Source organism: Neolamprologus multifasciatus, chromosome 3 (genome assembly GCF_963576455.1).
Source record: "Neolamprologus multifasciatus chromosome 3, fNeoMul1.2, whole genome shotgun sequence".
Taxonomy (NCBI): Eukaryota; Metazoa; Chordata; class Actinopteri; order Cichliformes; family Cichlidae; genus Neolamprologus; species Neolamprologus multifasciatus.
In genome coordinates, this window is record NC_140441.1 from 42,406,475 (window position 1) to 42,429,843 (window position 23,369).

The window sequence follows — 23,369 nt, forward strand, 5'->3', positions numbered from 1 at the left end:
ATTGTAAACGTGGCTGCCTTCAGTTTATTGCACATTGTGTTCTTTGTGAATGCTCCACCTGCGTCTGATAAGCATCACCAATCCACTGAGTGCTAACTCTTAGGTGACAGGGAAAGTTGTGGCATGTTGACAGTGAAACCTTTCCCAGGCATCACTGATGAACACATGTATGCGTGGTGCAGCTACACTCTGCAGATGATGGCCTGCTTTCCATACTGCTTTGCAAATTGATTCTAAAGGTTGTTTGAGCTGAATCAAATGATCCCCTCTGGCAGCCCTCCCACGCAGCAGCGACCTCATTGATTTTCACTGAGATGCCAGCAGTCTGAAGGGCAGCGAGCAGCCCCACAGAGCGCCATTCACAAAGAGTTAGCCTAACTTTGACATAGACAGGTTAGAGCATTCACTAAATTCTCGGTATTCAGATTATGTGTGGATGTGTATTTGGCCTGCTAAACTCTTTCAGTATCTAACCCAGAAGTCTCTTCACCCTGTAACCATTTATTTCCATAGCTGCATCTTTCTGACTGCCTGTAAGTCTTTTTTCCTAACTTATACCACCCTTCTTTATCTTTTTCTCTCTCCGCCTTAAAAAAAAAAATTTGGCCAGCTTGCTCTTGGCAGTGTCTTGCACATTCATAAAATATCTCTTCTTTCACCCTCACTCCTAATATTTCTTCCTCCTCCGTTCACAGAAGCTGCTACAGTTGCAGAACTTCAATACACTCATGGCGGTAGTGGGCGGCCTCAGCAACAGCTCCATCTCTCGTCTCAAAGACACGCAGGCCCACATCAGTGCAGAGACCAACAAGGTGCAGTAGCTGCAGCCATCTGTCTTCTATTTCTGGCAACCGCCACCAGGCGCTACCAGACAAATTCAATGTTCGCTGCATGTCTGTGCGCTGAGCTAATAAGTGATAATGCTTCCTGATTGAGTATTCAGCATCTTCTGTGTAAGCGGTACCAAGCTCCCTGTCTGTGCCCATTACTCCTACACAGTGTCTTTTTAGAACTATGAATTTGAGCCACATGACTAGAAAGTTAAACGCAACAGTTGGGCGAGTTGTTATGTAAGTCCATCTGGAGCAAAGTTTTCGACAACATTTGTGATGCTTCCAAATCAATCTTTTCTGAGACAGGCGTTCTCTTGTCTGCTCCTCAAACCTATATTCCTTTCACTCTACGACAGGTTTTTAACAACTTAATTGAACTGGTGACATCATGTGGCAACTACAGTCAGTACCGCAAGCGTTTTTCTGAATGCTCCGGCTTCCGATTCCCCATTCTTGGCGTGCACCTGAAAGACCTGATAGCCGTGCATGTGGCGCTGCCAGACTGGGCCGACAAAGAGAAGACACGAGTCAACCTGGCAAAAACCCAGCAGCTGTACGCTATCCTTCAAGAGCTGGCGCTCATCCAGGCCACGCCACCTAACGTCGATGCCAACACAGACCTGCTCAACTTACTTACAGTGGGTATAAAGTTTGTTCCGAGTCCAAGAGAAATGTTTGGCTTCAATTACCTACCTCTACTGAAAGCAGTTAAAGGGGTAATAAGAGACAAATCAGGTCCCGAATCAAGTCATGATGAAGTGGCATTTGTTTGTCAACCAGACGGCTGTGAGGAGGTAGTAGGAGGAAGCATTTTATTTGCAGCCAGTGAAGCAGGCAGTTTGTTTGACTTTGTTCTGCTGTGATTCGACTGGCTCGTGGTCAGACAGACTGTTGTAGCCAGCTGGGACAAAATCTGTGCACAGACAAAAGTCAAAGATCATGTGAAGAGGAAAACATGAACCTTCAATCACAAAGCAAATGGGATTTACAGATGTGGTCCACAGTGGGATAACAGAGAAATGGTTACTACGTGTTTGATTGGAAATGCACTGAAAACGAAAAGCAAGATGAAGCAGAAGCGAGACAAACTGGGTTACTTACATTTGCACTTACATGATGTTATACAGCCGTACAGGAGGGAGAAGAAATAAATGTGTCACAGGCTGAGCAAAAATCACAAAACTAAATGGGTAAAGAAGAAAAAGACATCGTACATTAGCTTTAATGCTAACGTTTGGGTGCAGAGAACATTAAAGAGGGCATTTAAGTCAGCATTGTTGTTTTCACTTTCGTAACACTGCTAGCCCAGTTCCACTGTTTAAAGTGACTCATTGTTCTTTATCGGGGACGGAGAGTTGTAACCCCTGCAGCATCGTTTTCACTGAACTTTAAGTTGTTAACCTGCACTGAAACCTCATGTCTATTCCTTTAGACTAAAAAGCTTTCCCTGTCAGGTTGCTTTAGCTTTGAAAGTACCCAAGGGGATCTCAGTAGCAGCAGTCTCTTCTTTGAAATCTGAACAGTTTTTCAAGAAAGCCCTTTTCCTAAGAGATCACTGTACTAATAGCTCAGCTGTATTTATTCCTTTACTGAGGGAAGAACTGAGGAGGAGGCATGCGTTCACTGCTGTTTGTTGTCATGTGTATTGCTGTACTTGCCAGCAAGATGATACAAAGGCTTAAATAAAACTTAGTGAAGAGGTGAAGCTTGGGTAAAAAGAAACAACAAAGACCTTTGTGTTAAGGCCTGCTTAGGATCAGTTAATTAAAATTGTAACATAGTGACATGACTTGTAGTTTGAACCTCAAATTCATATGATTCTTACTTGGTTATTCAGATCAACAGAAATACAGTGGCGGAATTAATTGTTTGAACCAATGCTGAATTTTTCAGTTTGAGGTCTGGAGACTATATTTTGGGTAACTGTCATGCCGGAAGACCAATTCAAAACCCATCTTCACTCATCCACAGCCTTTCTCATGATCATCCTCACCTTGTGAGGCATGATCTTGCAGATCAAAGGCGACTGATGGTAATTTTATTTCTTCCATTTCTGAGAAATCGCACCAACAGCTTTTCCCTTCCCACAAAGCTTCTTGCTGATTGGTCTTCTGGCCCATTCCAGCCATGTGCAGGGCTACAATCATGTCCCTGATGTTCTTTGACAGATCTTTGGTCTGGCCTATGTTGGCTGGAATGGAAGAAATTGACTCTGTGGACAGGTGTGCTTTATAGGGCTGCTCAATTAATTGAATTTTAATCTCGATTACGATCTGGGCTTTCAACGATCATTAAAAATGACTGAGCCGATTATTAGCCCCTCCCTCGTGCTTTACTCTCGCTCTGCTCCGTGTGGCAAATCGAGCGCACCTCTCTGCATTTTGAACACGTGTCACAACAATTAAGAACAGCGGTCCCCAACCTTTTTTGCGCCACGGACCGGTTTATGCCCGACAATATTTTCACGGACCGGCCTTTAGGGTGTCGCGGATAAATACAACAAAATAAAACTAGTACCGGTACCGAAAAAAAGAAAATTTATTCATAAAGACCAAGGAAAACCGAGTAAACGATAAAAGCGATAACAAAATAACGCTGAAAACCAATAAAAAAACCCTGGAAACCATACATTTCACACCTGAGCCTCAACTCTCTCGGCCGTTACCAAACGACTCACGGACCGGTACCGGTCCGAGGCCCGGGGGTTGGGGACCGCTGATTAAGAGGACCCGAGGGAAGCTCGGAAAGCTAAGCAGAAGTTATTTGGAGAGGAGAGGTAAAAAAAACTTCAGTGGTGTGGAAACATTATGGGTTTGCGGAGTCAGACGTGGATCAAGTAGACATAGTGTGTAAACTTTGCTACGGTGTCGTAGCTGCACCACAGAGCAACACTGCAAAGTTCACTAAACATAGATGTTTACATTTTTCATTTATTTTTTATATTGCAAACATTTGCACTGTTATCAGTATTTGCACAGTATTTTATATTATTTTTTGACAATCTTTAAAGTCATTATTCAATACATTGTTATTGTCAAATAATCGAGATCTCAATTTCAGTGAAAATAATCGTTTATAATAATCATTAATTAATTGATTCATTAATAATCATTTTTGCCATAATCGAGCAGCCCTAGTGCTTTATACACATAACTAGTTGAGACCAGGAGCAATTCATTTGGACTGGGCTGTTTTGTAGTTTTACAATAATAAAGACAAAAAAAAGTGAAAGTAAAAAGTATACACCTCCCCACCAGGCTAATGCAAGACTGTAACCAATGTTACCATGGTGCCAGTCAGTGACATCTGCTTTGACTAGTGGCACTCGGCAACAACAAAAGGAAGTGGCTCATAATTTGTGGTTTGACAAACATTTTGATAGAGAGAGAAATGAGAGGGTAAAGGGTTTTTAGAGAGCACAGTAACACACAGGAAATATACAGCAGTGAGGATATCATCAGCTGTTTTTATTTACCCAGGGAAAACAGACTAAACTGCTTTGCATTCAGCCCAAAATCTAACTGGAATTTAAACAAAAGGCAGTGTTTTGGATTTACCTCAACGACTAAATAAGTCAGTATAAAGAAATATATTTTAAGCGAATATTTTACTACACGTCCACTTGAAATAAAGTGGATGTACTGTAATATCATGTAACAGTGAGTTAGAATGATACCTTAATTATTGCTACGTGCTCTTTAGTTTGAAAGCTGAGGTGGTAGTGGCATTTTACAACTTCACAACGCAGTGTGTGTGTGTGTATGTCAATATTTTTGGCAGATGCAGACAGGAATCTCCTGAATTTGAGCGCTTTCTGAATTTAAACAATCCTAGGAGATCAATTACTGGTAGCAGGTGTTGCTGTGAGATTGCAGCTGGTTTCTTGTTTTTTTCTCCTGTGAAAATAAAAGAAAATAACTTGACAGCTTCTGGAGCTGAGAGGCAAGAGAAAAAGTTTGCTGGACAGAGTCAATATCCAATTATCTTATGCCAGTGCTTATTGGAGGTGATCTAGCATGAGGCCTGCTGGGTTTGCAGCGATAAGATGGAAAGCAAGTCAATAACTCGTTCAAAATAATGAAAAGGGGAAGGCATGCTTTATTTTAGACAGGTAAAATAAGCAAACCACGCAGGTTATTTTTCTCTTCAGCTTTTCAGATGTACTTGCTGCAGCTTTGCAACTGAACCTTTTCCCTGAAATGTCTGAAATTCTTCAAAATGACACGGTTCAATAAAAAGAAAATAATTTAGCAATTTTGTCCCCGCTGACTAAAACACAAGACACACAAGTACAGCGAGAGAGTAGGACTCAAGGAAAACAAAAGTGTACGAGGCCAAGCGTGGATGCAGTAGACGAGTACGTGTAGCAGCAGACCTAAATGTGTTAACCATAGACCGTACATGCCACATGTCTATGGTGTTTACAAGTGCAAAAAATAGATGCTGCTCTCTCACTTGTTGCTATAATGGCTGTGTACGCAAGAGATGACTCTGCTTAACAGGTCTTCTGAGAAACATGTTTCTGTGTGAAAGGGTCTTTGTGTTAAATACTCGACAAATGTGTTCAGAAACTATATGTGAATACATTTATATTCAACAAATTGCTGTTATGAGATGCCTGGATTTAGGTGTTTGGATTATTGCTATTGTTTTAAATTTTCACAATATAAAGTAATTAAGCTTATATATTGTCTTTAAACTTACAAATGAACAGATGCATCCATGTTTATTGACTATCCTCAGCTTTAAACTACATCTGACAGTAAGTCACTTAATGGAGCTGCTTCAGCTGACATCATGTGACTTTAGAGTTAACACAAGTCAAGTGACGACAACCTTTGCCTCCATTAAAGAATCCAATATTATATTGCACCATACAAGAAACTGGATCAATGTCCGATAAATAAAACTTTTCAGTGTGCATATGTGGGCAGTAATTAGCAAAAGATTGCAATAAATGGTGTACCCTCAGACAACGTGGCAATATATTTTTCAGAACGAAAGCATGCAGTTACTATATATCACTATATATAGCAGGTGACAAGTGTTCTGAAATGGTTTGCAGCTGAAATATTTTTATATTCTAAAAAGGTGACTTCTTTTCAGTTCTGTCAGCTAGCAACAATAAATGGCTGCAGGCTGCTAAGTGTTGCAGCAAATTGCTAACAGACCAAAGAACCAAAAAGTAAATTTATATAAGCTTTCCAAACTCAAATGTTAGTTCTAAGCTATGATGTTTCTGCACATTAAAGCAAAAGACTTTTGGGTCTTCCCCTCTCTTTACATTTAAATATGTATAGTGCCTTAGCTAACTCCAGTAGCTTGCTAGCACAGTTCATACTTTAATAGCTAACTAGACACAGGGTGCTAGCATAAACCACTGACGTCTAGCAAAGAACTTTTTAGCCTTTAGGTTTTGTAGGACTGATTTGGAAAGTATGAACCAAAATGTTGATCTATAAAAATGGTTAAATCTTTACTTTTGAAATTTACACAAAAATTATATTTGACATTTTAAAAGTAAAAGTATTCTTATTTGAAATAACCGCTGGTGTTAATACCTGATTTTACCTGATAAATGGAAATTACTTGAATTTTTTCATGCGCCTTTTTCACATTGGCTGTTTGTGCAGGTGTCTCTGGACCAATACCACGCAGAAGAGGAGATCTATCAGATGTCTTTACAGAGGGAACCACGCAAGCCAGTGGTAAGCAGCATGGTGATATACTCATCCCGTGTGTTCCCAGCCCCTCACCTCTCATGCACTAATATTGCTTTTCTACAGACTTGCTATGATAGATAATGGTGATTTCAAGCATACCTTCTGAACCTCAGAATTGTTACGCTGGAAATCTTTTTCAAAAAGTATTTTCATTCTGATCCACCGAGGCTATTCCTGACTTCTGCCCTGTGTGGCAGCTTTCTTTGCTTCGCTTCTCTGGTTTAATATTGATCTCATGGTCTCTGATTTCTCATCAACTGTAGCAGAACTCCAGCCCTGCCCCCGCACCTGATCCCAAGCCCAGTATGATTGATGAGTGGGCCGTTTCAGTGAAGCCCAGCGCTGACCCCACGATCATCAAGAAACACATAGAGAAGATGGTGGAAGTGAGTTTCTCTGCTCCCTTCATATTCACATCTCTCAGAGCCTGAGAGGTGCTACAAGGATAAGGATAAAAATGAGCTGTGGCTGTCAGAGATCAAAAGTTCAAAAACTGATACATCTCTAGGCTTTTACCACTAAAATGATTAATTCAAAAACAATAACGCTCACCAGTGCTCTTCATTATCAAACTGCTGGATTATAAAATCATCTTTTAGATAAGATAAGGTAAGATAAAACTTTATTAATCCCTCGGGTGGGTTCCTCCGGGAAATTCGGTTTCCAAAAAAGCACAGCACCGACAGAAGTTAGTTACAGAATATTATATATATATACACACACACACATATATAAATACAGAGACATATGTAAATAAAATATACAAAGGGGATAAATAGAATAAATAGGAATAAAAATAAAAATACAAGTGAAATTGCACATTTCAAGTATGCAAGTCTATTGCACTGTTGACTATTAACAAAAGTATTGCACAAAAGGTAATTGCACAGTGAAGTGAAGAGGCACTACAGCTTGCTTGTTCCCCCCTCCTTTGTCCTCCTGTTTCCCCTCCTTCTCCCCTCCAGAGAGGAGTTAAACAGTTGGATGGCGTGTGGGACAAAGGAGTTTTTAAGTCTATTAGTTCTTGTCTTGGGGAGAAGCAACCTGTCACTGAACAGACTCTTCTGGTTGTTTATGGCCGTGTGCAGAGGATGCCCAGCATTGTTCATAATGTCCAGCAGTTTTTTTAGTGTCCTTTTCTCTGCCACTGACACCAGAGTGTCCAGCTTCATGCCGACCACAAAGCCAGCCTTCCTGATCAGTTTTTCCAGCCTGGATGAGTCTGCATTAGACTGCATTAGTCTGATCTACTACATTTTAATGGGCTTGTCAAAGATTTAACAAATGTCAGAGTGTATTTTTTTGGTCTTGCTTTCCGATAAGAGCACAAACCATAACTACCATAACTAGGGCGTATGTGTTTTGGTAACTTCTTCCCCACAAATGCACATCTGCAAATGAGTTGCATGACAGATCGACTCTGTCTGTAAAATTCTGTATCAGCAAATGTTATTTTCCAGATGTGTTAAGTTGGCTGTCAAGTTTAAAGACAATCAACATTATTTAATAAATGTGACCTGTGGGTTTCTCTGCCTTTTAGGGAGGGGAATACTTATACTATACCTATACTTTTAGGTTGCTCTGAGAGGTGTTATAGGTGTTAGTATCAGAAAGCTAATTCATCAAAACTACACAATAAACAAGTGAAACGCAGATATATGACCAAAGATGGACATGAAAAATGTTGTGAAACTTGGTGCTGAGCTCATGCACGGACAAATCTATGGATCTAAATTTTAAATACATAAATGATTGTGTTATTTTTCAGGCAATCACAGTAATCACTTTTCCCTGAAACAGCCTAATTACTTGACATCTTTCTTCTTTTCAGTCAGTCTTCAAGAACTTTGACACAGATGGCGATGGCAATATCTCCAGGGATGAATTTGAAGCAATCAGGAACAACTTTCCATACCTCAGCAAGTTTGGAGAACTGGACAAGAACCAGTGAGAATCTGTAGCTTTATTCATAAGCACTTTATAGACTGAGCCAACTTACAATCTGCTTCCTATGACATTCATCTCTTTCTGCGTCCTCTTACAGAGACGGGAAGATCAGCAGGGAGGAGATGATAGACTACTTTATGAAAGCCAGCTCTCTGCTGAACTGCAAGATGGGTTTCATCCACACTTTTACCGAGACCACCTATGTCAAGCCCACGTTCTGTGAACACTGTGCTGGCTTTGTGAGTAAACATCTATGCCTAAAACTTAAACAGCAGCCATCTTTTCAGCTTGTGTATAATTCTGCTTTTGACCTCAGCCCATCCTAAAATGTTCATGAAACACAGTCGATGGAAAAACTTGATTTTAGGCACTGACTCAGCTGTATGATTTATAAATGCCCCAGTGTCATGCACTTCATTATTTGTCTTGGCTGTTACTGTCAAGCCGTGGTAGCACAACTCTTTAAGGTTCCTCCTGTCAGGTCAGGGTAGTGCAATCCCTTTGAGCTGCAGCCACACACTGCTGAAGTTGCATTCTGGGAAATATGAGAGGAAGTTAACTGGGTGAGATGATAACCCTCGTCTGTGGCAGTGTTAAGGGTGTGTGAGTGTGCGTCCTCTGGCCCTCAACGTTCCCAAAAGTCCCCCAAGGATCTCTGTGTTATTGAGACACAGACGGTGACTAAGCTGTAATGAGAACAGGGCTTTAATGTTGAAGCAGAGATGACATCACATTCATTTCTTTATATTGCATTATAAGTGGGCCAATTCTCGAGAGAGACGTACGGCCGACCGTATGTGTTTCCATTAAAATGAAACATGCACACATGTGCACAGCAGCACGCTAAACTCTGGGGAAAGTCTGCTACTTTTAAATCGTCATGGGGGAAATTCAGAATACAGAGCAGGGAAAGATAAGGACCCTGGCAGTCTGCCTCTTCCTTTGGCTATATCTGTGTGTGTGGCAGAGGTAGATACTGTACACCAACCACTTCCTCATCTGTCTGCTTTCCTCTTGGCTCCTGTGCAAACAAAATATTTTCCTGCAGCACATTTTTTCACCACTTGCCTCAAACATGCTGTACAATTCCAGCCGGGCCTTCTGTAAACACCAGCGTCCAGTGACCGGTATTCACACAAGGACGCTGTGGTGCCTGCATTCTTCTTTGGTCTTTTATCTTAATTACTGGCTTACAGATTACAAAAGTAAGCCGACAATGCACCGTGTGCAAGCTTCTCCATCTCAGGAGGATACAGCAAGCTTCTGGAAAAGATTCAAACAAGTTTTAGAAGAGAAATTACACAGAGTGATGCATCGAGGCTTTTTGACGCATGCTGCATCTCTTATTCTGTTTTGAGTTACGAGCGTGTTCATACCTTGTGACAAAAGATAAAAATATCTCATTACGGTCACAGATCTTTTCCAGGCTGCGTGTCTTATGCAGTATATACTTGATTTCCAAGGTACATTTGTACATGCATGTATGCTCATACTGCAAACTAGCATTTCTAAACAAGCCTACTATGGACATGTGTGGGTGACCTTATCCTGCTGGACTGCAGAGTTTGGTAAGAGTATGTAATGTCTGAAACTAAGTGTTTGGAGCTGTCGATGAGCTTTTGGTTTGCAGGGTTAATTGTACATTGACCTCATATTATGTGTTTGATATGGTTACAGGTTCTTAAACTAGCATAAAGGTCTACAAACTGAAAAATAATAATGGACGTTAAAAACTACATGTTAAGTTTAACTCCCAGTCCTGAGCCTGATTCTGAAAGATAAAATAACGCGTCTACTCTGAGAATCATTTACAGTGAACAGTGATGCTTTACTGCAAATGATTTCACAGCCTTAAACATAATTGACAGCGACTGAAAGAGCCGTGCCCGTCCACCAGGCTTTCCTGCCTGCTGCGTCCTGCACAGGGTCATGCTGCTGCTCTCCCTGCCCCTGTTTTTCCATGTGTGCACATGGAAAGGGTGGGGTGTGTGCTCTTTTTTTTACTTATGTGCTTTACATAAATTACTGCAAATTATTTTGTCTGACAGACTAAAATGTTAGTTCGATCAGTTTAACCCCCTTCCTCCACTAAAGACAAAAAAAATAGGGTACTTTTGAGCTTGTCTAGATAAAGTGATTCTAATTCCAATTTTGCACATTTTCTTCCATTATTTCTTCCACAATAATGGCCGATGTCAGTGTGTCCTTAGAAAACAACTTGTTCCCTCATTTGAAAATACTTAAAATAAAATGGCGATAACAAAAAAAGTTCATGGGAATTCAGTAGAATGATAAATGGAAACTTTTCTCGTCACTTTTTTTTGTATTAAGCAATTTAGCAGGAACAGAATGACATTTGAGTTTTGCTACAGTCTGGGCATTAAAAACAGCACAGTTTCTGCAACATATTATTGTCTCCCCTTATTTGAACTTTCATTTTGATTGCCTTAAATACCTGAGAAATTAAATACACACTGCTTGTCAGTGCTGGTTCAAAACTCAGCACTGAGGCATTAGAAATGATTTCAAAAATAGAAACATAAACGCCTCCTGGTGCATTTTTTAAATATCAAATGTGTAACTACAGCCAGTAGAGGTGGCAAAGCTTAAATTAAAACCAGCATGTTTCCAGCTGTTGTTTGTAGTGTGTTGTGTTTTAGCGTCTACAGAGGCTTTAAAGGTCAGTCAGCGTAGGCAGGGCTGTGATGATAGTTGTGTTTGGATATTCTGCTCAGAACTAACTTCTCTTTGTTTTAAAGCCTCTGGCTGTGTGTGTGTGAGAGAGACTTTCTTTGTGTCAGTGTGTAAACGTGCACCTACAGGTGTATGCGGCTTTGCTGTCATTCATGTAGGTTTGTGTGTGTCTGTATGTGTGTGCGTGAAGAGGTCAGGATATTTTGTGCCTCCTCAGATGTGCCAGTGCGGTGTGTGATCTCCAGTTCAGCTCTTTCATGTCATTGTTCCCCCACTGCCTGTGCGCTCCCTGCATCCCGCTTGATCTCGGTCCCCCTCCACCCCCTCTGTCCAGCCGGCCTCCCGTCTCTCTCCCCCTTTTCTTTCCCTCTATCTCGCTCTCACACCTTACATGTCTCTTCGCTTCATTGTACCTCTTTCTTGCCTTGCTTTGCCAAGTGCTTACTCATAATTGCCTGTTTGTTGCAGTTTTCTCTGTATTATTGTAGGGTTTTTACCTCATTATATAAAGCTTGCGTCCTAAACAAAATAAAATCAGGATTAATGCCCAACTCCACTCCTTTTCCCCTCTTTTTTCTTTCTTTTTTTCCAGATCTGGGGATTTTACAAGCAAGGCTACAAATGTAAAGGTAAGAGAGGAATTCGTTCAGCTTTTGCTCGCTGTTTTCTGCACAAATAAACTTGTTCTAGCTAGAAGGGTACAGGCTTCAAGGAATTAGCCTTTTTTTGAAGCCGTCGATTCCCATCTGTTGCACCTTCCACAGATTTTTGAGTGCTAAGTAAATGTCATCGAACATATCACACATTTAATTATATTCAAAGCCCTCTGCTCAAGCAGCTGGATAAACTCCATCACCGGAGAGCACACTATACACAATGGAGAATTATTTGCCCTTTCAGGCCTCCAAGTGGACCTGTGTTTGAGGAAGCTGGTTCATTTCACAAATGCACATACACAGAGGCCGACTACCTCCAAAACCTCCCACCCTGTCACACACTGCTTATCATTAGCTTCTTAAACACATTTGCAGCTTGTCCATCCCCCCTCTGTGGACATGCTGTTGGTGGTCCGTGCTGATGTTGTAAAGTAGAGTGATGATCTGCAGACGTTAAACTCTCTAAATAATTTGCAACAAATATGTTGCTCTCCAGATGTCGAGCAAAGGTTTGGACATGATGCCAGATCTAAAATGCAAATAAACCTAGTTTCCATCTGCTGTAGTCTTTTAAGGAGGGATTGGATACTGCTCAAACATCTGAGCGAGAAACGTTAGGGCAGATATTTCATAGATGGCGTTTCCCTGCTTTTTCTGTGTCGCATAAACTAAATTCCATGTCAGGTTTTTGCAAAGATTTCTCAGTCAGCCTTTGCCTACACAGTTTGTTCAGTTATTTGGTTGCACAAGCGTGAATATCTCATTCTTTAGAAGAAGTTCAGTATTGTGTTAATGCAATGACAGCTTGAGAAACCTCACAGTAGTATTGTATTGTGTGCAGTCCTTGTGTATCGCAGGATGTAATGCTTTGTTGTTCTCTTGGAGCCTTGGAGGTCTAAGTAGGAGAACAAAAGGACACCTGTGTTAAAAAACGCAGGTATTTGTGTTTTAATTAGTGTAACAGCTTTAAGGCATAGTAATTTCTTATTTTTCATGATGACGCCATGTTGACTAGGTTACGGCCATACCACCCTAAGCACACCCGATCTTGTCGGGCCTGGTTAGTACTTGGATGGGAGACTTGGATTAGTACTTCAAGAGAGGTAGAGCAGGTCATTTGCTAATCCAAAGGTTGGTGGTTCAATCACTAGCTGCTCCAGTCTACATGTAGGGCTGTTCGATATAACGATATAGATCGGATGACGATATAAAAACGTCTATCGTTTCATTTTACGCTATCGTTTGTTTCGTGGTGTCGCAAAATAAACTGTTTACGGCAATATTTTTTCACCGTTTTGATGGTTGCTGTAGTGGCTATATTAATTTCTTAAAGTTCTCTCTTTCTCTTATATTTAATATAACCACACTACAGACGGACAAGCGCTTGTTTTTATGCGTTGTCGTTAGCAACAACGACGGTAACACCTTCGCATGTCCGCTTGTTTATGTACTACATAAACCTTTCACAATAAAGCTCAAGATCCTGTTGAGACTTTTCAAAATAAACTGAATCACGTGAAAGAGCAGATTATTTACGGATGAAAAGTAAAAAAAGAGCCGCCAGGTGCTAAAAAATAAACCTTAGACTCAAATGTTAGAACAGGCTTTTCCCCGCAGCACGCCGTGTAATAAATACTCACAAAGAAAACGGCGGCCGTTACAACTTATGTCTAAAAATGTATCGTTTCATGCATCGGTTAAAACACTCGACTCCAGCTACATGACGCGCAGCTGGAAACACTTCCCGCAAGTCGAGCTGCCCGAGATTCACAGAATTTACAGGAAATGTTACATTTTTGTGATTTATATTGTTATCGGACGATAGATTTCTTATATCGGGATATGAGATTTTGGTCATATCGCACAGCCCTATCTACATGTCAAACATCCTCGGGGAAGATGTTAACACCAAGTTGCTCTCTGTTGTGTGACTGGTACATAGAAAAAGTGTAGCAAAAAGTGCTTGTGTGAATGAGGCAAGTTATGTAAGGAGCTTTAAATCCTTAACTTGTGTTTGTTATTAAAATACAAAGACAAGCATGTGATTGCTTTAAAAAAATAACACAAGCAGATCCACACAGAGAGATTGATGCATTTCTTTGCACTGTGTATACAGACACACATACACACCACTGACCCTCACACTCTCCCGTGTCCTCTCCACTCTACAGGAGTGCATTCTGTGAGCCTGACTGAGAGTTTTAGTTCTGGCTTGTTCCATTAATGAGACCAGGGGAAGTCAATGAGAGAGCCCCACAGCCATTCATCCCCATTACCATTGTTAGCCCAAACTCAGGGAGGTAGACAGACCGGCAGGCACATAATTGAAATGAATCACCCACTGCAGTGCAGTGCAGGAGCGCTCTTGATGTGTGTGGGTTGTCTGGTGTGTGTAATGGGGTAGTAGATGTCAGCTACTGAGATTTGAATCAGAAACCTCTCACTGTCTGAACAGATGTGGGCCTGTGCTCATGCCAGCATTCTAACATCCATATCACTGAAACATCTTTGCTTCTTTCTATCAGTTTGACATTTTAGAAAGTAGGCTTCTTTGTTTTGCTTTAGACCTTAAGACAGCTCTAAGATCTTCCTGCTAAATTTGAATTGTCATCCCCCAGCTGCTTTGCTCACCATAGCATGAAGACTAGGAAAAGTAGCAACATTTATAGGTTCATATACATTGGAAAGACATGAGAGTACACGAGAGTTTAAGCAAAGACTGATAGGTATGTGTCATTATTTGGGAACTGACAATATCTGTGATCATTATTTTAGAATGAAAAATTCATAAGGAGTTAAAGAAATGAGCATTATAAAAAAATCCAGTATGATCAAAATTAGTTATATTGCCACTATGTAGGTTGTTACTGTTTTCTTCTCTTGATATGATGCATATCTGCACACTTTATAGTTATTTAAAGTCAGGTGACTACCACCAGTGACAGTAAAGAAATGAACCAGGAAAGATTTCTGTTGCCGTGGATTCCAGTAACTCACGTGCTTCCCTGCTGCCTTGCTGGGTGACCCATCGCTCCTCTCCTTGTAGACTACCCACAGCTGACAGAGCTGTTGTCAGGCACAGTCGGCCTTACCGTGTGCATGTGCCAGTGTTCGTGTGTCTGTACAGCATGTCGAAGCACTTTACTGTCACCGCTAGCTCTCCCGTTTGCCCCGTTTCATCAGTTTGCACCCGTCCCTCTGTCTGACCCTTCTTCTCCACCTCCATCTTCCTCTCGCCCCTGGCCCTCTCATCCTTTCTTCCTGTCTCGCCTGCTCTCTCGCCGATTGTCCCTCCCTCCCTTCCGATCCCCCCGTCCTCTCCTCCTCTCCCGAAACCTGTCCCTGCCTCCATCTTTCTCCCATGGCGCGAACATTCCCACTGCAGCCTGCGGGGTCAACTGCCATAAGGCCTGCCGAAGCCGGCTGGCTGTTGAGTGCCGGAAGAGGACGAAGAGCATCAGCCATGAAGCGCCGCCAGCTCTCCAGGCCAGATCCTACAGCTTCCCTCCTCCTGCTAACACCTCACCCAGCCTGCAGAACACTGGTAAGATGCATCTACATGCAGCTAGCATCCCTCATGTTTCCAAGAGGATGATTGCTGAAATGGACCCCTACACATGTCTAAATACGTATTACATTAAAAATTAAAAAATGATTTGTGATTCCACTGATAACTGTCTTTTATAACATTTCTGATCAATTTCAGCCTTTTTGGATAGAGCCAGCCCTCCTATTTCTAGTGTATATATACACACACATATATATATCTATGGTCCTTATGCAACTACCTGCTGCTGGCTGTGGCCTACAGGCATAAGCAAAAAGCCCCCACAGAATAAGTGTATTTTTCAAGCATCGAGTTACTTGTTTTTAGAATCTTTGTTTCTCACAGGAATGAATACAGCACCAGCTAGCTTGATATGTGTACAGACCTTAAAGTTTGACCCCTCGTGCTGATAAAATAGAATCTCCCATCGCAGGCATCAAAGATAAACAAGTGTAGCCTGGAGGAATTTTGACTTCATGTCACCGCTGCAACACCTCCACCTTTTGATGGGGGCTTTTGTCTTCCTTTGAGTGTATGGAGAGCTGACATTTGGAGGCTTTTCTTCCAATAATAGAGTGTAATTTGCAATGGAAATGGAAATGGTCCACCACAGTGAGGCTAGTGACTCATAAAGGCAGTGTTTTCATCAGACATTAGCAAAAGTGGCGCCCTGCCTGGCTCAATTCTGTATCAGTGCAAACCTGCTCCATCAGCGGGCAGCACAATGCTGCCAGACGAATGAATTGGGAATGGTAAATAGACAAAGGCCGCACATTTCTGGGTTTTAGGCGACGCTTTGGATTTCCAGATGGCTGACCAAACCGCCACTTATTTCTTTGCCCTCACCTTCTCTGTTCCCACTAGTAATTGCTGAGGAGGATATAGAGGCAGTGGAGGAAGGAGTATTTGATGTCCATCTATAACCAGGTGAGAGAGGTGCACTTTGACCGCTTATTTGCTGTTTAATAGATAATTGTTTTATATGTTTTTGCTGATTAGTTGTGTTCCTAATTAATTAAATGAGTTCATAGCTTGAATTCTTGTTGTCTGTCAGCTACCACAGTAATCATTAAAAGCCTGGCTATCAACCTGTAGCTCTTTCACAAATAACACATTGTGTGGCATTAATTAATTAGCTACAGAGTTGCTGGTTACCTTCAAACATGCATACATATTTCTCAGTTTGCTGGCACAACTCATTTCTCTTCCTGTTAAAGCCACGTAACCCATGCAACCGCACAGAAAACACACCAGTGTGTTGTCGTTTAATCCCTTTCTGGCTTGAAACCTCAAATGAAAGTTCACTTCTCTTCTCAGCTTATTCCCACAGAAGTGAAACTAGTTTGAGTTTGACAAAAACAGAAAGTATCAGAGTGCATAAAAAAGGACCAGATATGGTATTGGAGATCATCCCGGAGATCTCTGTGAGAAGTAAACAAATATGTGGAGGTTATTAATACTGAAATAATAATGATAATATTTACTCCTTTAAGGTCACTCGTCTTTGACGTTACAGATGTAGTGCATTAAAATCGTGCACATTTCCACAGTATTTCACACCAAGTTACACACAGGGAACGTCAGACTCGTGCCTGATTTGCTTAGTTCGTGGTCTTCCCTTGCAGAGAGACAGTGCAATTATTCCCGTTTCCCACAGCCTTCACACAGCATCGTCTGACTGTCAGTGTACGACAAATCTTTGCAGGAGTCTTGAACTGAAGAGTGGTTTTGATGAACAGGCCGGTGACAGATTTTGGCACTTTTTTAGAATCCCTCCTACGGTCCGTGTTCGAGAAGCCAAATCAGCCCCTTTCGAGAGCGAGACGGAGAATGTGCTACAGTGTGTCAGATTTACAGCGCTGAGGAGAAATTGCACTGAACACGATCCAGGATACCTACATGCTGCCACACGGTGGACACACGCTGCAGCAGCACTCCTCTCTGCCCGACTCACAGGAATGTGACGACCAGTGTGAACCGAATGTCTCTGTATGATTTCTATGAAAAAAAAAAGATGTGCATTTTGATTCTGTGTCGGCCACGAGTGTTACTGTAAAATACTTACTAAATACTTACTCTCTCTATATATATATCTATATCTATATATATTTAAAAGAAAATCCACAAAATTGTATTTTCTTGGTGAAATGTTCATGTCAGTGGAGTTTGTAAATTTGAGCACACTGCAGATTGGCGCAGTTTTCTTTTCTTTAAAACATAAAAGAGGTGCTGTTATTGCCAAGAATGTAAAGCTGCCACCCAGACTAAGCTACAGTCTCCTTTAAGTGGGAAGCTCAACTTCTTTCCCCCCTCTCCTTTTGTTTGTTGTTTTGAAATACATTTCAGCGGACCAATAATAGGACCAATTTTGATGTCAGATGAAATATTTGTGGTGCCCGTCTGAAGTGCGATGACAACGGCAGCAAAGGAAACGGCTGAAAGCACCGTGGCGACGGCTGTAATTAGGATGGACTTTAATTAATGTTCTGTTCTTCGTCACGTTTACCTGAATATCAGTAACTATAGTTATTGCGGTTGGTGTTATTTTCAGTATAGAGTACTGTCTTGTACCAGTGCAGTGACAGGTGACCCATCCTCCTGCAGTACTGTGAATGTAGCAGAAACAGGAATGCTGCTGTCACATGAAGAAGCCCATTTTTCTTTCCCAGTAAATGCATTGAGAGCATTAAAGAAAAAAAATAAATGAAATAATCAAAAGAACAAGATTAGAACTGGAGCCGTTTTTATTTGACAGCAGCTTCTAAAAACATTTTCCTGAGAAGTTTCCATGCAAGTTGTATTTTTGCTGTTTATAATCTGCATGCTTCTTCCTTGCTCGTATTCTCCTGACAGATATTTTTTTCTATTTTTAAATTTGTAATTTTTTTTTTTACGTAGCACGCCAACTTTTCGTTTATTTAGCAAGTATGATGTCTTGAAATTCCACACGGAGGAAATGTTTCTGTCTCTTGGTGCCTGTGGAGAGATGACTTCAGACTTTGAGTGGCGTTTGCTTCAACTGCCAGTTTGTCGCTGAATGAGGCTCCTCAGTTTGCTGGTATTTATTTTTTTGGTAAAAAAACAAACAAACAAACAAAAACGAATATGCCTGTCCTGTGCCACTCCTTGCCTGACGATTGGATGTTTGCTGTTATTCGGGATGATGTCATGCTATTCCTCGTGGTCTGTTTCTACATGATTCCTCAGTATTAAATGCAGCAGGCATCTTTCTAATATGTGTTCTTGTTATGAGATTCTGTGACTAATAATAATAATAATAATACTAACAGTAAAATGTCTTGTTTTAGTCCTCTTTTCACTTTGTATGCTGAATCAAAGGTGTATCCACATAAATCTTTCTCTACTTTTACTTGAGCAGAGAACACTTTAAATTAAAGCAGCTGCTTTGATCTTAAAGATGGTTGATTTTACTTAAACTTTGTGCTGTTACTATAAATACAGATAATGTTTCATAATGAAAGCTGGCGATTTTGGTGAAGAAGAAATTCTTTTTTTTTAAATTGAACAATTCTGTTAAGTAAAACATCAAAGATATTCTTTCACAATTCATAAAAAGGGAGCTCTTTGTTGTTGTTTGTTGTTGTTGTTAAAGAGGTTTAGTAGAGTGAAGGTGTGAAATTAATTATTTAGTTAACACTAGCTGCAAACTTCAGAACACTTACTCACATTTAATACAAAACGGCCCAGTTTAATGTAGCATGTATGGCCTGCAGCACATTAAAACATCAATGCAACTTTTTTCTGCGATTCCAAATTCAAGTGTTTTCCAACAGACAGTTTAACAGCAACTGAAAAAAGGTCTTTGAGATATTGCACCTATTATGGTCCTAGTTTTTTAATGTACTGCATAAACTGTTGGATATATGCAATTAGGGTATATACAAGCAACCCATGTGACTCAAAAGCTTTATTTTCTACTCTTGACTCTGTGTGATGTCAGTGGATAACCCTAATAAGGTCATTTTTGGGCACACAGCTCGTTCTGTCAGTTGGCTAGGGAAAGGGTTGTGAGCTAAAGTCACTCGATTCACACTGATGGCCTGCACCACACCCCGGTGTGAGGTAAATAAGGATGAGCCATGGCTCATTTGGCTGCCCAAGTCAATATGGACCTGGAAATGAGCACAATAGGTGCTTTTTAACAAAACAGGATACTACTGTACTACTGTACATTTCATTCACCCTTCATGTGACCATGATCCAGTGCCCTCTGCTGCCTGTCCATTATAGGCATTAATAACAGCCCTGAATGAGCCTCGGAGTCAGTGCCACATGTAATTATTCTCCGAGATGAAGTCAGTCGTGGCGTCTGATTGCACAGCCCTTGCTCCGTGTTTTCTGTAGACTTTCTGTAGCCACTGGCTCGGCTCATATCTCATCCCTCCTGTCATCATGCTGCTAAATGCTCTCATGAGGGACTGTGCCAAATAAAAACGAGCTGATGAATTGGAGAGGTGATGTGTTGATAACCTGGCCTTTAGACCTTGGTCTATCACGCACGAGAATAGTGTCACGAAAAAGGATTTGCTGCCATCTGGATTTCTTTGACCTTCAAATATTTCACATCCTCAAAAAAAATCAAAATCAAAAAATGAGACAGAGATCGTCCAGAAAAAAATAAAATGCATTTTTTGAATGATGATCTAATTTATTAAGCTATGTGAAAAAGTAATTGCCACCTAAACTTAATAACTCTCGTGCCACCTTTGGCAGCAAGAACTGCAATCAAGCCCTTGCAGTAAGTAGCAATGAGTCTTTCACATCGCTGTGGAGGGATTTTGGCCCATGCTTCTTTGAAGCGTTGTTTTCATCCAGCCACACACACCACAAGATTTTGAATGGCCAGTTTGGAGTTATGCTAAAACATCTCGATCAATTTCTTTGAGCCATTCACAGCTGGACTTGCTGGTGTGTTTCACTGTCCTGCTACACAACTCAGGTGTGCTTCAGGGAACAAATTGATGGTCAGACATTCTCCTTTAGGATTTTTTGGTAGAGGGCCAAATTCATGGGTTCATCATGGTCCCAGTCATGGTTCAGGTAATGAAGCAGCAAAGCAGCCCTAGACCACCACAGCACCGCCACCATGTTTGACTGTTGGTATGATGTTCTTTTTGCCAAATGCTGTGTTAGTATTAGATCATTTTGACCCAATCTCTTTCTTACTGTCGAATCATGAACACTGTGAGGCCTGCAGTTCTTTAGATGTTGTTTTGCGTTTGTGACCTCTGGATGAGTTGTTGATGCGCTCTTGTGTACGTTTACACTCCTGGAAAGGTTCACCACTATTACCAGTGCACTACATTTGCAGATAACGGCTCTAACTCTGGTTTGTTGGAGTACCAAAGGCTTAGAAATGGCTCTTTAACCCTTTCCAGACTGCTTCTTGAGTTTCTTTAGATTGTGGCATGATGTCTTCGAACATATGGGGATCAATGACTGATACATCCCATTCTGCTACTGAAAAGCAGCTTTATGAGATCTTTTAGCCTTCTTCACTTTGTCAAACAGGTTCTATTTAAGTCATTTCTTGATTCAAACAGATCTAGCAATAATCAGGCTGGGGTGTGGCTAGTGGAAATAATCTAATTTGTTTGATAGTCTGTAACATTTAAGCATGACAAGGGGCAAATACCGCCTTGTACTGTAGATGCATTCAAGTTTAAGCACATTACCGTGCTACTGTGATACATTCAGCTTCTGTAGCCACTTGTTCCACCAGCAAGAAGATACAATTAATGATATTCAAACCAAAAAAAGTTTTTGTACCCATTTTCTGTACCTTTAAACTAAAGCAATGAATAAAAATCCGAAAAAGAAAGGAGACTCAAAGCAAAATTCAACAGACTCCACACAAGCAAATAAATGACCTTGATAATGATGATAGTGAAACCATTGTTCAAACTTGACGTTAGCACAATCTCCTCTTTAAAAATCACCCAGTGTCCCCCGTATTTGTGTGACTGTTTTTGCAAAGTCTCTACAACCGCTCGTCAAAGTGTGTGTGTGTGTGGCCATCGCCGACTACAGCTCTCAAACATCTCTTTTAGCTCAGTGACTGATGCCTCCCATTCAGCTATTGAAAAGCCCTACCAGCAGCGCAGCTACTTAGCCAGGAGCCTGAGCAATATCGATCTACAAAGTCTGAAATGAGGGAAATTGAATAGCACCACAGCTAATTGTATAGTAATGAAGGCAGGAGGGGAAATAACCTTGTGCATTGTTCACGCTCTCACACTGTGACCTTGATTGCAAGGAAAGAAAAGACTCGAGGGCCTGAGAGCTAAAACACATTCTAGCTAAGACGCCCCCCCCACCCCCAGCTGATGTTCAATTAGACAAAGATTCGACCCACAGCCCCCTGATAGACTATAGAGGCATATTTGTTCCTAGTTATTGGCATTTATTCGTTTCAGTTGCCAGAAATAAAAGATTATCATGTATGGAGAGAAGGATGTGGCGCAAAGAGTATCCACATGCAGTATTGATTTTTTTTGCTTCTTTTGGGCAGCAGATCACTCTCAGATTTGCTCATGTAAGACTAATGAACAGATCATTGATTCCATGTCTGCTCATCAAAAACTGGGAATGCAGCCAAGCTCTGTGATTATTTGACGTCTGCTCGTCTCTTTGAGCCCCACAGTGACACCTGCATCTGCAGCGCCGTCCCCTTGTGCTGCACTGACTGCAAGCATCTGGAGCTGTTAACCTTCTGCCAAACCGGGGTCATGGCTGCTGTGTGCCACTTGGTGGCAATGTTGAGCTATTGTAATAGAGCACGCAGCGATGTAGGACTCCTAGCAGTGAGGTGGGAACCGTGCCAGTGATGTGACAAAAACAGAGCCACTGTCAGGGGTTCATGGTGAATCACAATGCAGCATCACAATGCAGATAACGGCGCTGGATTCCTCTGCCTTTTATATGTTTCGTCTCGTAAAATGCAATAAAACGAAATAAAATAACATTTTTAGAACTGCCCAAGAAGATACATACTGTAAATGAAATAGACTGCTACTTCTTTATAAGCAGTCACTCATACATGTATTTCGTATTCACCTGCACACAGACAAGCAATAAATAAATAAATAAAAATACCCTCAGAACCGTTTCAGCAGACACATGCTAGCTGTGTCTAATATGTTTTCACCCCACAGCTTGCAGGTGTCTCTGCAGAGAAAAACGAGTGAGTACATGTGTTTTATTCAAAGAAACCACGTATGTATTAAAATTGCATCCACAGATGTCCCTCGCTCAAAGTAATCTTTAAAGTCAAACAGCATAAATGAAGTTGATGCCAAGTAAAGCAAGTCAAATAGGTTCCAGCGAAAGCGCCTCGAGCGCCTGAGCGCTGCTTATCTGGCTCGACATTTTTTTTAAAAAGCAGCCAGGCAAACAGTCCCTCGCAAAGTCGAAGCGGCTCAGTCAGGCTGCAGCTTTAATTGCATTAAGATCATTGCTGACTCTGGTGAAGCACTGGGCACTGTAGGGGGTTGGGATCCTCATTAGAGGAGAATCAGTTATGATGAATATTGCTTTAAGAAAATTTGACTTTCTCCAGAGAGACCCAGTGGGATGTGGCCAGGACCTGGTGTAACTTTAAAAGAATTAAAGAAACACTTCTAATGTCTGGTACATCTCTGCAGTTTCAATACTCTCAAGGCTTTTTTTTTTTGAGAAGAGAAGAGAAGAAGACGGCCAAGTAGCCAAGGTTGTACTCAAATGCCATGTAAAATCAGCCTCAGCTGTCTCAAGACGTAAGACGAGAGACCAACTGAATCCTTAACCAAAGGGAAATATCAAGCTACCTGTAAACAAGGAGTCATTCCAAATGAGAAACCTGACAACCTTTCACCTCTTCTCCCATTCTTGCTGGGAGAAGTCTCATTTAGCCATTGCTGATACCAAATCATGTTGCTGCGGCTTTGAGGATTGACACCAAATCAATAGC

General features: G+C 41.2%; 1 protein-coding gene across 3 annotated transcripts in view; it reads left to right on the top strand.

Moving 5' to 3' along the window:
- The window catches only part of LOC146523306 (RAS guanyl-releasing protein 2-like), a 40,848-nt gene extending 22,809 nt beyond the window's left edge, over positions 1 to 18,039 (top strand). The window contains exons 8-17 of one of the 3 annotated variants that reach the window (XM_085138040.1): positions 696 to 812; positions 1,190 to 1,471; positions 6,467 to 6,541; positions 6,823 to 6,942; positions 8,388 to 8,503; positions 8,601 to 8,742; positions 11,790 to 11,826; positions 15,239 to 15,397; positions 16,265 to 16,327; positions 17,169 to 18,039. In XM_085138040.1, coding sequence (XP_084994166.1) covers positions 696 to 812; positions 1,190 to 1,471; positions 6,467 to 6,541; positions 6,823 to 6,942; positions 8,388 to 8,503; positions 8,601 to 8,742; positions 11,790 to 11,826; positions 15,239 to 15,397; positions 16,265 to 16,323 — 1,107 coding nt within the window. In that variant the 3' untranslated portion in view covers positions 16,324 to 16,327; positions 17,169 to 18,039. The other 2 variants (XM_085138034.1, XR_014870218.1) reach the window with 2 other exon arrangements.
- Positions 18,040 to 23,369: the final 5,330 nt, after the last annotated feature.